Below are 15777 nucleotides of genomic sequence, written 5' to 3' on the forward strand. Positions count from 1 at the left end.
AGCACCGGCTGCTCTCCGTGTAAAAGCCTGAGGGAAATGAGAGGCCAGAGCATCTTAAATCCTTTATCGTGTTGAGCTGAAGCATCCTCTACTCCCTGTAAGGTGACAGCAAGGCTGCACGATGTATGCCACTCTAAACATGACTTTGTTTACTTTCAACCTCTGCTAAAAGTCACCTTTAATAATATAATTTACCCTGCTTGGAATCTGAATTTCCAGCTTTCCTACTGAATCCACACTGACTGTCCAGCACAATGACTAATGTGATGACCTGTGGGAACTTTTCACTGAGCAACACCTTTTAAGGTTGCCTATTAGTTATCTTCTGTCACTCCCACCAGTTTATAGTGTCCTACAGGTCCCACTAATTTGCTTAATCTCCAATAGCCAGAGGGTCAGGCACTCTGTGCTGCCCTGCCAAGCTATCCATGCTCCTGTGTGACTCTGGAAAAATGCATTCTGCGCTCACAACTGCAATAACCATCCTGATCCACTGTATTAGTATTTCTGAAGTTTATCACTGAGGAAAACATGATTCATGACTTCTGAAGTCTCAAGATGGAATTCATTTTTCCTTCAAGTTTACCTGGGTGAGTGTTCACTGTACAGTATATTGCTTGGCTATTTGCTGCAATTTATCTAGCTGTGAAAGTCTGAAGCAGTATAAAAGTCAGTCTTTCAAAACATACTACAATGACAGAAGCCAGCAATATGCCACACAGCACTTGAGCAATAAAAAAGGACAATCAATCAAAAAAATTAAAGCTCCCTGTGGTACAGAAGAGTACTAAAGTTGAGGTGAACTCTCATGAGAGGTGAGCAAAGCGTGGGTGGTGTCGCAGCCTCCGTGGCCTACTTAAGCACCCCCAGGGACCCAGAGTGCCAGCAAACAGGGCAGCAGTTCACACAGGGGAAGAGTCTCTCACTGAGGAGATCAGCCCCCGTGCAGAAGCACTGATGGCCTCCTCACATGCTGCCAACCACCACCACTGATGCAGCTACCTAGCCTGAGCTTGAGGTAAGGCCTGCAACCATGAAAGCATCAGGCTGCAGAGTGGCTCAGCTGTGACATCGGTGCAGGAGGCCAGCACGGAGCTCACCTGCGGGAGATGTGCTCAGGCAGAGGACCTTGACTGCTGGGTAACAGATCTCTGTGAGCAGGCTGAGAAGCATCAGTGAGTTTGAGTCAGTGACAGACTGGTGGAGTCACACCCTGCTTTCCCCAGAGCAGGCTCAATCATCAGTTAGAGCTCACAATTAGGGTGAATGGAAACAGGTCCCTACATTGCAAAGCAGATGACTTCCCCCACAGCCTCCCACACATTCCTAGTTGCCCCTAAATAACAGGTATGGGGCTCTGGACTCCATGGGACAGTCAAACAGTGACAATGATGGAAATGCTCCCAAGGACCTACCAAAGGTAAGGTAGTCAGCACCACAAAAAAGAGAAGGGTTATTACTGGTGATTCCCCCTGAAAGGGTGAGAAGGGATGATTTGCTGACATGACTCATCCCACAGGGAAGTCTGCTGCCTCCCTGGGGCCTGGCTTAGTGATGTGGCAAGAAAGCTCCCCAGCCTGGTGTGGCCCACACATTATTACCCACTACTGACTTTCCAAATAGGCAATGATGAACTAGAAAAAAGAAAACTGAGGGCTGTCAAGAGGAACTTCAGGGCCTTGAGTTGACTGGTCAGGGGAGTGGGAACACAGGTAGTGTTCTCCTCCACCCCTCCAGTAGCAGGGACCAACCCAAAAAGACTGAAGACGACCTATGAGATTAATTCCCGGCTTCAAGCCTGGTGCCACCAGTAGAACTCTGGGGTTTTTGATCATGGGTTGGTTTACAGCAGCCAGGCCTGCTGTCAGTAGATGGGGCACACCTCACCCAAAAGGGGAGAATGGTTTTATTATGGGAGTTGGCTGGGCCATGGTCATTGTCTACCTGGACTTCAGTAAAAGCTTTGACACTGTCCCACAGCATTCTCCTTCAGAAACTCCTGGCACAAGGCTCGGATAAGTGCACTCTGCATTGGATTAAAAACTGGCTGTATATTAGGAAATACTTCTTCACTGAAAGGGTTCTCAAACATTGGAATGGTCTGCCCAGGGCAGTGGTAGAGTCACCATCCCTGGGGGCGTTCTAGCAGCCTGGGGACCTGATGATTAGGGACATGGATTGATGATGAACTTTCAGTGCTGGGTCAAGGTTTGGACTGGATGGTCTTTGAGGTCTCTTTCAGCCAGATGTTTTCTGTGATTCAGTGGTTTTGCAGGGAGATCAGGCTTCCACTGTCACTCAGATACAGTGTCTGGCTACAGACCTGTGGTGACTACCAGAAGGGTGTTCCATCCTGGATTCTGCAGTTCTTCCTTGTATTCCCACTGGGACAGCTCCTGCAGCCTTCCTCTCCTGCCACAGCTTCCTGCACCTTGCAAAGGAGATCCTCCCAGGACTGAAGGCCTTTGCTAGGGAACTAACAAACTCTGTGGACCCAAGTAACTTAAGATTTTCCTCTGGGTACTAAAGGGAATGCTGCAAATCATTTCATTTTCCTGTGAAGCCCTGAGGGCTCAAAAATAACTTTCTGATGATCCTGCAAGAATGAGAATGACAGAAATGCAACTTCTTTCCTTGCTTGAAGGAGGTAACTGTTGTAGTGCACAGGGACAACCACCACATGAGAACTAGTAAGGGAAAGGTGTTCTGGTGAACACCTCCTCATTCTATTTATGTACTGTGTATACATACACTTGTCTTGAACTAAATCTTTCTCTATACTCCTTTTATCATGAATGAAAACTACAATTACTGTTAAATGCATAGGTATGTATTTTTGTCAAAGCAGGGTAGTAACTAATGGCATCTAGATCTTTGGAATCATACAGTAATGACAGAGAATGTAGCAGCTCTTACACTACAAATAAGAAGTGAAATCTTACTATGCCAATGGTCAATTTTAGAAGAAAATTAAATATGACTTTTCTTGTCTTTGAAATTATATCTTCATAATCAGCATCTTGCAAGTAATAAACAGGATTTTTGCTGAGAAAACTGAAATAGCAGCCAGCAAGTTTCAGAATGACTGTACGTGAAATACTGAACAAATATTAACCAAATGGAAGCGAACTGATAATTCATATAATCATATCACTCATATATTCATATGTCCTAAATAGATACATAGCATAGATATATAGCAGATATATAGCATATTACTTTTTTAAGAACTAGCAGTTCAAATCAAATGGTTTGTGATGATTTATACTTTTAAAAATGATGGAATAGCATTTTTGGTGGACATCTAAAATTCAGTGTCCCAGTTGCAACTGCACATATTTTACATACATAAAGCATTTCAAAGAAGAGAAACTAATAGAATTTAAAACTTTTCCTGAAACCTTCCAGAGATTTGAAGAGGATTATGATCACAGACTGGTTTTCAATGGCTCTATGCACTTATGTTAAACATTGTCAGATATTTTCCTGCAAATTAAAAAAAAAAGAGAGAATGGTGCAGCCCCAGACGAAGAACTTTGTCACTCCTTGTGTACTATGCAAGGTTAGTCCAGGATTACTGCAGAGCAGAAGTGCTGATTTTTAGAGCAGTATTTAGTCTAGTTCTACTGATGGAATTTAGATTTTCTTGTTTCACTTGGACATTTACAGCTCTGGAAAAGCATCACTCATGTCAGCTATTTCTGTCCATATGTACCATAAAAACACTGGAATTATCTTTCAAAGAGGCTAATTAATTTTTCTGGTCAGGAAGAACAGAAAGCCAGCAGTGAGATTTTTGTCTATGGAAAAGCAAAATAAATGAGCATTCAACAGATTCAGAAAGCCAAGTTCTCAATGAACTGAACTGTGCTAGACCAGACAACCATAACATTATGAATCAACTATTACCATTTGCTGTAGATTATCCATACCCTTAGAAAGCTATGCGACATCCATCACATCTAGAATGATAATAATATTTACCATTCCATTCAACTACTTCCTCAGTGGTTGCTTTCCGCTCAAAAAAATCCACCAAAACCCAAAAATCACCCACCAAAAAACCCCCACATAAAAACACCACCCACCAAAAAAAACCCAAACCAAATGCAAAAACACACACACACACACACAAACCCACCCAAAAGACCCCCACCAAACAAACCCCAAACCAACAAGCCTCATCAGACTATTCCAAGTTAAAAATCATTTTGTTTAAGCCAGTAGCAGAGGGATGCTTACTTGGCAACGCTGCAGCAGGAAGATGATTCAGCTTATGGTGTGTTCTGTAGCCTATTGGTTTCTTTCATACACAAAAGAAAAAGCAGCTTCTTGCTGCTTGAAGATAGCAGAGGGAAAGAGAAAGGTTCCCTGGAGAAGAACTGAAATCTGAGGTTACAAAATCCCCAGTGTCCAGATTTGAACAAAACCTTACAAGTAATTTAAGTGCACTGCTCTCATGTGACCAACTCTGCACGACAAGGTTGTGTTCTTACTACTCTACAGTCAGACCAGTGTTTTTTAGTAATTCTGACCAATTAGAACTTGTAGCTCTTTTATCAAGTGAAAAGTGAGACAAAATTGTACTATTGTGAAGTGGATAAAGGAAAACGGGACTTGAATCATAACTTTGTCAAGTTTTGAACTTTCTGAAGTGAAACCTTCCTCAGCTCTTGGAGAATAGCATGCTAACAAAAGAGTGTATTCCACAGGTACTCAAAAAGAATTGTGGGTATTTTCACTGAGATGAATTAACTTTCTAGAAAACCATACTTCTCACTAGATTTCCCTTTTACTTTCATGAAATGAAGCATTAAAATGTCCTCTTCTACTTGACTGTGCTCTTCTGCAGTAATGTATTTCACATTCAGACTAAAAAGCTAATGGTTCTCTAAGGACACTCCATGCCTTTTCCACTATCTTGTATGAACTATGGTTCCAGTCTTGATCATGGCCCATTATAAACATTGGTATCCTAAAACTGCACCATTGGTATGGGAACTATTATTGTTTCTTTTCTATTTATCATTTATATAAATTTCAATTCTAATTTGTACAAACTAATAACTTTACTGAACAGGAACTATGAATCTGATCTCTGTAACTGCAGTACTCCATCAAACATCTTTTTGTTTGATGTGAGCTTATTTATAATGTTGCAAGTGAACTAAGTCTTTATATTAATACTCCAGAGTGCCTCTTCAAAATTAGATCTGCATTATTTCTTTGCTTCTACATAAACAGATCTCATACTGCTAGTATTTAATCAGCAGAATATGTCACCACTTAGGCTCTTCTCCTGTTTTAAGGTCAAGCTCCTTTCTTTCCATTTTGTAAACTCCACTATTGGCAAGGCTCTGCGCAAACAATGTTCTCAATTCCTCCCAGCATTTATCAGGAATTGGAGTGCCATTTGCATGCAAAAAACAATGTTCCAGAAGGCTACATTCAAATTTTAAAATAAGAATTTTGTCTGTTTGAAAAATTCCAGTTGCTTATTTTCTTAACATCACATTTGAGCTTTCAGAGGGAAGATAACAGTGCTCAGAAATAACATTAGTCTTCCCATAAATGACATTTACAGAGCACTGACCCTTTAGAGCTAGCTCTGTGGTTTAAGCACACAGATTCTGTGGTGCTCTGCCTATATGTAACAAGGAAAAAAAGTTCTGAGAAGTTTTGGTGTAATCAGCCTAAGCCACTTGAGCATTTAGGATAGGACAATAGTAAATAGCAGAACAGTGGTGCAGTAAACATGTGGAAGTGTTTACCAAAAGTGATGCTAGTGGGAAATCTAGATAAAACAGCTCTTTATATAAAGCTCTTGAGAAAAATGTCACCCAAAATGACAAGTTGCCTTAGGTACAACAAATGAGATATATATAGATTAATTCAGCAATAAATAATATTAAAACAGATATGTTAAAATATATGCTCCATTGCAAGAAAATGGAAATAATTTTAATATGCCTTGAGGTTATTTTTTAATGTAACACATGCCCAGGCATGAAGAATTCAATGAAGTCTTGATTCAAAGGCCAGAGAAGAAACAGGACTTCAGTCAACAGAAGTTTAAGCCCACAACTGGCAGAAATTTCTGCCATCGTCCTTGAGGACTTAGCTAGTCTGGGTTAAAATTCCCAGAGGTATGAATAATGACAATATTACAGCCTAAACCATACATAATCTTCTTGCGTCTCTGAGAGCATTTCTCTCTTCAAAAGCAAACATTTTCTGTCACGCTCCAAAACCATACTCACAAGTAAGCTATAAGCCTTAGAACTTTATTACTAGTACATTTTGTCTTCTGTCTTCCACAATAAATGTAAAGGGTTTGTGAAAATATCTGATGACCAGCTACAAAGACTGTGAAACATCGAGCCATTGGATGCGTTACAGAGCTGGCTGAAGAAAAGCTTCAGAGAGCAAGAAATGTGCTTCTTCGCCGTGAAAAATGTGCTACAGTTTACCCATTATTGAGGGGAGAGGAGGACGAGCAAGATTTTCCATGGTACTCACTTCCCAAGATTTAATGCATTTTGTTTTCTGTTTCCGTATCGCTTCAATCAAGTATTTCTTAAGCTAAACACTAACTGGGTTTGGGAGACTTCTTTGGGCTTCTTGCAGGCTCCCACCCTTAGAGCAGCATCCAAGTGCTTGGAACAGCTGTCAACTGCCCGAGCCCAAAGCTGCAAACAGAGAGCAGGCTGGCGTCCTCTCTGCATGGGGCCAGCCATCATGGGGACAGTCACTGTGGGCCTGCTCACACTTGGAAAACTTACAGCTTATGGGAGAAGTACAGGGAGTTCCCTCGCACATGAGGCGAGACAGACAATAGTACACAGGGCCTGATTAAATATTTGCAGGCTTTAGACTTTGTTTTACATTTCTGTGTGAACTTCAATTCTCATGAAAAAGAGACTGGCTGGGTGGGAAGGAGGTGGAGCAAAGGCAGGCGTTGGACGAGCTTCTGCGTCCAGCTCCACCAACAGATCTCCACTGGCCAAACCCATAATGTTCCATGCCCAGGTCTTAGCTGAGAAGAAACTACTTATTAAGCAGGATTATGCCAAACTCTGTGGTGTTTTCTCGATGCAGACAAAGGTCCACTGGGGATTAAGTTGAGCCCACCAAACTCTTCTATTCCTGACCCAGGAGTAAGATTAGAACATCGCTTTTTGAAGGCAGCAGCAGCTGACGTCTCTCTCTCTCTCCTCCCCCATTTCTAAGCCTTAGTTACAGATGATATTTTAAGGTTGTTGAAAGTACTGGCTTTTATGACACCAAGAGCTAAGTTTATTATTTTGTGTTTACAGTTTAAGAATAAGATAATAAGATAAATGTAAGTGCATTCATTTCCCATATTAATTCCTACACAGATTCTCCTCCCCTTCCACAGGAATCAGCCAGCCATCACAAACTGAAACTGAATACATTTGATTCCACATTAAGTCTTTGCTCATATTAAATTACCTTCCCCACATCCTTAAAAAAAAAAAGAGAAGAAAAATTATAGGATGCATTTTGGAATGTCAGAAATACAATTAAGATGTGACGTGTGAAATATACAGTCCCACATGCCCTTGATGTATTTTATTTGCTTTGTCATAGATCATTCTTAGAAAAGAAAGTCATCAGTAAGCTCACATAACAACAAAGGTGTCTAACTAATTACCCAGGAGGCACCCCCACTTTTCACCCACTGCCTAGACAGGAATGCCATCTTCTGTGCAGACATTGCATTCACTTAAGTGAATTTATGTGGTAAAAGTATATAAGGCTGATAGAGAGAAAGCATACATTGCAGATCTGCTTTAATTTACTCCTTTTTAACTTGGGGAGTTTAATCCTTAGGGGATTTTTTGTTCACAAACTGAAGTGCTCCTAAATGGTAGTCAAGACTACAACTTCCCATGAATCACTCACTTGTCAAAATCAGCTATTTCTCAGAATTTTTTGTTCAAACATATAAAGCTTTAAAAAGGTTGTGGTTGATGTTTGTTTAATTTTTTAAAGGTTTAAGGAATCGAACTCACAACCTCAACATGAAATCCATCCTCCTAAAAATCCCTCCTCTGAAAAGAAACTAACAAAATCAGAACTAAGTCATTTCAGATACCACTCAAAACCATACATGAACTATATGGTAAGTAACAATCCCTGCATCTTTAGTCTTGAGCTGCGTCTTCAAAACCGCCACCTACAATATCAAAATTGTTCCACTTACTCCACAGCCCCCAAAACAACCTAAATAATGAAAGTTTAATGATGGCCTCTAGTAAACAATCCATATGGAAGCTACCTAATATTTTTATAACCACTCTTCCAAGTTTTTCTCTCAACTTCTGACTTTCACCATTTTTCCATTTGAGAAGTAGCTTTCTTCATACTGACACTAGGCAAAATTGGCCACATACTGAAACTCAATTCAAGCTAACAATGTCAAAAGCACAGAAAAATTTCCCTGCAGAAGGTAACTTTTAATTAAGTCACTTTGTAACTGTCCCTTACAACCTAACAGTACTTGTAACCACAGTTAGCATATATATCACAGACATACAGATGTGTGCGTTCTACGCTTACTGTTGCATAGGGTACTGTTTTTTTGTGACAGAAATAAGAGTTGCCACATGAAATAAATGCTAAAAAGAAATATAGCTCTAAGCCAATCACTTAAGAAAAAAGGGAAAAGCCAATCTAAGGCTGAAGCCTTTCTTGGGGACTATCTACCATGTTTGCTTTGTGCTGGGAGTGAGTCCTAAATGAGACCCTTTAGGACTGTGTCTACCATTCTTTAGATTTATACCTGTGATACTGAGGTCTGAGGTTTAGATTTTTATGACAGGCGATATTCCCTCTCCCAAAATATCCTGTCTCTTATTGCTGCTTATTCCTTTCACTGCAGCTAGCTGGTATGCCTGAAACGTGTTCTGCAAGATACTTTCCATATCTATATAGCAAGGATAAATTTCTAGTAAGTCAATGGTATTATTAAATTTGGTGTGCTTCTTTTTTTCAACATATGGATTGTTGGATATTAACATTTCAGTTATTCATAAGCTTACAACAAGAACAATGTGTTGTTCTTATGGACACAAGCGTCTAGGGATAAATTTTGGAGTGACAAAGAAGTGAGTTAGACTTGTAACTGGATGATAAACTTTCAGGGGTGAAAACCCCTCTTCAAGGACATGTGGTTTGTATTTCTAGACTTTTCCTATTGCATTGGTTATTCTAAGAGAAGCTTTTACTTCTGTCTACATATTCTAATCCCATTCACAGAGATTTCAATTTGCAATCTAATAATAATACGTGCAACGCAATCTAATAATAATACAGTTAGAGAATTTACAAATACACAGTTCCACATCCTAAAAAATCCCCCAAATGTGTGACGTTTTCCTAGAGCACTCCAAATACATGTGTGTCAAAGACTGACACAACAAAAATTATTTGCGTGTATTTAAATAAGCGCAAAACACCACACATGAACAATGCAACCACTCTTGGAGGCAAGATCCTGAGTCTGGAGGTCTGACTTGCAAGGACTTTTCAGATGAAAAATATTCACTAACGGCAATGAGTACGGAGAGGTTTTTATTCCCAATGCAGCAATGAGAAAGAAGCCAAATCATCTGTCATTCATGTTAATTTAATGATGGGACCACATTCAATTATCCAATATAATATGCAAATGAACTCAGTTGACAGCACATGCTAATTATATTCATTATACTAATTAAATCAAACAATGAAAGGCAATAAAAATGTAATGAAATAGAAGGATTTTTTTAATTAACATGAACATTTTAATTAGAAACTGTAATCCTATAGTCTGATATAGTATGGTTGGCTTATTGGAAGATTGGATGTTATTTTTATTACGCAGTTTAGTTTTACATCTCTATCCTTAGTATCATGGGACCTGTTTTTGTATGTTAGTAGATTAAATGGTGGCTAAAAAAAAAAAAAAAGAGAGAGAACCAGTTTCCTTGATCATACTCATGCAAAGCAGATGCCTAATAAAGCCGAGCTCTAGCACGGCGTGATTACAGCCGCACGGCTCGTGAAAGGCAGGCTGTCTGGCTCTGTAGTAAACACAAGTTCACGTGCCGATACAAAACAGACAGTGCAGTTTAGGCTTGACTAATGATGTTAAAGCATTTAAAATATTAAAGAAACACTGCTTTTTGAAACTTCCAATTTCATAACTGATTTATGGCTTTAGTGAAAGCAGCTGCCCTGCAAAAAAGCTTTCTGAATGTTAAAACAAAATATGAAAAAAACGTAAAGGAATATTGCTAATATATCACATGTGGGCAGAGTCAGCAAAATCATGGTTGTCTTAAAATAAACAGTGCAAGCACTATCAAAACACTTAGGAATGCGTTCCTCAGGAATCCATTGTCCTCACTGCTCCTCAGCAGAATCACTTGGGCCTGGACCAAAAGCCGACAGTAGTGAAAGCTCCAACTGGGACCCCAGCCACTGTCTCTGCATGTGTGTAGGACCCACTGTGAGGCCCTCCTCTTATTTGGGGCTCCTGGAAACTGCAGTGTAATATGAATCTTGACGCTACACCAGAGGAAAGAACTTGCTTTTTTAGTTTGTTACAGACTTTTACAGGTAGGGCAATACAACCAGACAAACCTACATTACATTAACTGATTGGCATATAATGCTCTTGGACGATTCTTCCTCTGTACGGGTGGAATATTTAGGAAATTGCCCTTTTTTTTTTATTTTGACTGCACAGTGGTAATAATTCACTTACTTAAATCACAGTAGTACTACAGAAGGTCAGAACTAAGGCTGACAGGCTGTAAAATTTCCTTTTTAGATAGCTATCTATTCTTCAAATTGGGAAACTGCAATTTTTTTAAATAATTACATTTTCTTTTCCTTTATTGCAGCACACTATTTTGGATATTTATCTGCTGATGTGGGTAAACAAAGGAGGCACAAAAGGCACACCAAAAACTCCAAGCAACTATTTGTCCTTTTTTTCCTTTTTTTTTTTTTTTTTAAGAGAGTTGAAAGGAATTAAAACATATGAAGACTTGTAATAACGAACACAAATTTAGAGGGGAAAAACGAATTTAAACTATAAACATTTCAAAACAAATGTGTACTTGACTGCAAGACCAATCTGAATCTGCTTTGAAACACATCAGTTATTGTCTCCTTTAAAATTTGTTCAAATACTACATAAAAAGAGCTCTATGGAAATCTGTTTTCATAGCCCAGGTCTGGTGTATGTGTTTTTATTACACCATTCTTTCCAGGAGCTCAAGCCTATACTGTTTGAAAGCTTTCACTGGGAGACCAATTTTTTATTTTTAGCAGTACTCTGCTGATGATCAGCAACGAAAGGAAAAAAAAAAAGGAAGCTCATTACAGAATAAAAAACTTAAACCGTAACTGAATGAATAGAAGGCACTTCCCTTCTCACAAAAGGCATCCTAACTTGACTGGAAGTCACAGCACCTGAAAATAATGACTGTAAGCAAGTTGTGCTGCTCTGCCTAAGTAGTAAAAGGAAAAATACTTCCTTTTGCTTAAAAAAACCCCATCTATCTTCCCTGTATTTTCCAAGTACCTGAGTGAGGAACACTTCACTTGTGTTTTTTTCAAACAAAAGGCACCAACCACCCTCAAATGCTACTTCCTAAGTTAAGAACATAAGTTCTTAGGAATATCAGAAGTTACAAAAAGGTTAAGCATATCATGATAGCTCTTGGAACACTACCACCAAAGCAAACCACCACAGAAGACTGCTGCTAGTGTATGAAAAGTACTAACATACGGTGGTGGTTTAACCAAAGACCTAAACTTGACTCTCAGAGCTGCAGAAGCTACTTTTTTATCTCAAAAATTAACTTGGTCCAGGGATACATTATTGATGGCACATGCCCCCCAGCCTAAGTGCACGTGCTGAAGACTCCAAAACACTACAAAATCACCAGCTGGGAAGCATGCCCACACACAAACGCATTTTGCACATACTTAGTCTCTTGACTGCCTGCCGGCAGCCACCATCACCAGCTGCTGCCATGGCATGGTGCCCACTTGCCACGGTCGGACCTTCACCCCAGGGCATGAGTACTAAACAGCAACAGGCATTGCAAACTGCTCTAACTGACATGGCTGGTAGGAAATCCCTCTTCTGTGCTATTCCTGGCACGGTAATAGTTGCAAGTCCTCCATGCAATGAATCACATCTGTTTATACTTGTGTGCCAGAAAAGACATTTTTAAACTGCAGAGAAAAGACAACATTGTCTGCTGGCACTTCTGAATGCCAGCATGAGCCGTTGTGTAGCAGTGGGAATCAGAAAATGGCCTTGGTATCACATGGATTTTCAAAACGACCCTTTTAAGAAGCATTGCCCACAGTTAAGCACCAGATCCCATGTAGGATTTGGTTGCACAGGGTAGGAAGGCTGCAGGATCCTCCCTCTGACTGTGCCCAAAGACACAAAAAGATTACTACAGAGTTACATTATATAATTACCTAATACTTCTGACAGCATTGTCAGCTTTAGGATATTCTAATGGTCCAATGATTGTAAGAACATTATCAGACAGCTTTTCTCTAAACCTCTGCTAACAAGTTGTAACACTTCCTTCTTCTGCTTCTCAGCTTAACTGAGGGCACTAAGCTTCTCATCCTCAACTCCTACCCTGAAAGCTGAACAAAACCAGGAATCAGAGCTTACAGGTATGGAGAGAGAGAAAAATACAGCATGCAACTGAATCGCACCAAAGATGGAGGCACCATAACGCAGTTTCTGCACACCCAGAGCTAGCTTCACATACTCGGAGTCAGTGCCAACTGCCCAATGGACTCTGAGATGCTACATATAAGCTGAGAGATTTTTAAAGACTGAAATACTTGCAATAGTTTTGAAGGTTTGAGTCTGGGTTATTTCATAAGTTAGTATGAGATCACAGAGTCTACTGAAATGAGTGGACAACACTGAAGGAAGCTAAAAGGGAATTTCCATTGTTTGTTCATATTGGTTTACTATACAAAGATTAAAGCAAAAGAGTGGCTTAAACTTAAAATGAGCGCTCTGGCTACCAGGGGAATGGCTACATTGGCATCTAACACTAGCCTAGTTGGCTTTAAAAGGGTTTAACTTGGGTACCACAGCCATCTGAACAAGCTGACATGAAGTAAACTTGGAATAAAAATATTGGTTGCTAAGTGTATCTTGGCAGGGAGTAAGGCCAGTTAAAATCGATGCAATGTCAACATTGTTGCCTGCATAAGAACACAGAGCTTGCTTATGGCCACATAAAATTAATGCTTTTGTGTTAAGATGCAACTTCAACTTCTTGCACATGCATATATTTGTCCTCATAGGAATCCCAAGTGCTTCAAACACGTTAAGGGGATTAGTTTTCTTGAGGGATCCATGACAAAATGTGCCCTTGATAACTTCTGATCCCATTTTCCATTTGCCTTACCTGATTATCGGGGTTGTTTACAGTAAAATAGCCCACACAAATAATGACTTCGTGCAGCAATCCTTCATAGGTATGCTGGGAACAATACCACAGCAAGGAGCTGATAATATGCCGGAACGCAAGGGATAGTCCTTCAGCACCCACAATAGACTGCAAAAAAAGGCCAAGAAACAGAAATTACAGTCCAGCAGCATGTACCAGAAATTGTGTGGATACATATACATCAATTGCATCCCCCTTTCAATTTTTTTTTTTTTTTTTTACCAACATATAAACGAAGTTCTTTGCCGCAGTGACTTTGGTGGAGGACATCAGCTTTCTGCTTTCAGTAACTTACCAACTGGAGTACACATTAAAAGCCACAACAAGAATAAATTCCAATTTAAACGGACACGGGAAAAAATGGATTCTGCTTAGCTGACGTTCAGGATAGCATTAGGTTGACCATTTCATTTGCCATACATTACATGTTCCAGGAAAACTTAATGCTAATAATATTTCTTAGGAATAAGCAAAGGAAACCAAACCATTTCTGCAAAAGGGCAAAATGCATTTCTCATTAATAACTCATGCTCTGAACGGAATACAAAGATTAATAACAAATAATGACTTTTCAAACAGTAAAAAAAGTTAGAAACAGCCAAAAGGAGAGAACATTCAGCTGCAAAGCTTCTTGGGATGCTTTTTAAAAGTAGGCAAATTGCTGTAACGTGGAGATTGAGAATTAGATTTTATCTGCGCAGCCTACAGCCTCTATTTAATAAACATGTCAAACAGACAGAACGACACAAGGTCAAAGGGGAGAACTAAAGCACAAGGAATAAGCATGACAGTCTACTAACTGATGAAACAGCAGTGCAGGCCTGTGAGAAAATCTCTTTCATTTGAGAGTTTTCTTGGTTTTATACCTTGTAGCCTGTCTAACGTATATATACATAAATCCCAGTCTGTAGTACAATTTAGTTTTAGCATACTCCAGATCTACCCAGCACAAGTAGAATCCTTGGCAATTAAACCAGACTTTGTTGTGGATACTTTCTATCTTGAACCTCAAGTACTGTGCTAAGTGTGTGCATTTTCAAAACGCAATGCACAATACAGCCACCATTTACTGCTTTACATCCTGTAAATGCCATGTTCTTGGGTCCACTCTTATTTAATTAGTGCTGTCCACGCATGCTGTGACCTAGCACCCTGGGTTTAACCTTCCCTGATAACAACAGGTCAAAGGGCACTTGAGTTTGTGTATAAAAGTTAAACTAATTTTTCAAGGAAACTATGCTTCCTTTTTAGCCAGAATTAGTATCAGCTCAGGACCCTGTGTTGTTTCTCACTACCATCTTTCAATTGTTTAGACTGTCAAATTAAATGAAATATATACCCATGAGACATCTGTGCTAATACAAACTCTAGAATACCAGACCTCTTCTGTTAATAAAAAACCCCTATTCTCTAGTCCTAGTATTACATGATAAAACTATTCCTCAGAGAGAATAATCAGGCAGTGCATAAACTATGCTGCTTTCCCACTGCTGCCTGCTCGAGCACACGAGGTCAGAATGGACAGCAAGCTGCCTCTGGTGTACCTTGAGATTTTTAACATTACAGAAACAAATCACATGAATGCACTGAAGGGGGTTGCTGCTGAGACTACTCAAGTGTGTCTGTCCATCACAAACAATATTATGCCTACAATTCAGCAAGACAGCTAAGTGGGTGCCTCCTGAGCAGAGCCCTGCATCAATGACCTGAATGAAGTACATTCACACCAGTTAGCTTTCTACCACCCTTTGGGCAATAATTACTACCTTGCACTGTTTTATGTCAAACACACTAACGCAGATCATGGGATCTGGGAATGGATGTTGGTGGTTTATTATAAATGCTCAGATAAAATGATAGTTGGTAGAAGGATAAATACAGACAGCATAAGTAGAAGCTTATATTTTAAAAATTGATAGTGGTTTCCTGAGTTATCAGGGAGCAACCCTTCAGCCAGTGGGATTTGCTACAGCTCCCCTACAAGCTGGAACTGTCCCAGTTCAAGTCTCACTCTCTGGTATGTGTACCTGTAATATTTACAGCATCAAACACCCAGTCTCAAACCAAGAGGTAGTGACCAAGCTGAATAAGAGAACTACATCAATACAACTTGATTTACAGAAAGAAATGGGAGTTAATGGTGTATGTAAAAGTTGCTTTACATGAAGCTCAAATAAATACAGTGTTTCTGCACCTTGTAAACAAATCCTGACTGGACTGAATCCTGCAACTGCATCTATAGAGATGCGTAGATATATTGCTA

The 15777-nt window shown here is 39.7% G+C and overlaps 1 protein-coding gene across 2 annotated transcripts in view; it reads right to left on the bottom strand.

Annotated features, from left to right (window-relative positions):
• SCAPER (S-phase cyclin A associated protein in the ER) overlaps positions 1 to 15777 on the bottom strand; it is a 148088-nt gene that overhangs the window by 8032 nt on the left and 124279 nt on the right. For both annotated transcript variants that reach the window (XM_054169067.1, XM_054169068.1), the window contains exon 29: positions 13473 to 13622. In XM_054169067.1, the coding sequence (XP_054025042.1) occupies positions 13473 to 13622 (150 nt within the window). The remainder of the gene's footprint in view (positions 1 to 13472; positions 13623 to 15777) is intronic.

Source organism: Dryobates pubescens, chromosome 17, assembly GCF_014839835.1.
Source record: "Dryobates pubescens isolate bDryPub1 chromosome 17, bDryPub1.pri, whole genome shotgun sequence".
Lineage (NCBI taxonomy): Eukaryota > Metazoa > Chordata > Aves > Piciformes > Picidae > Dryobates > Dryobates pubescens.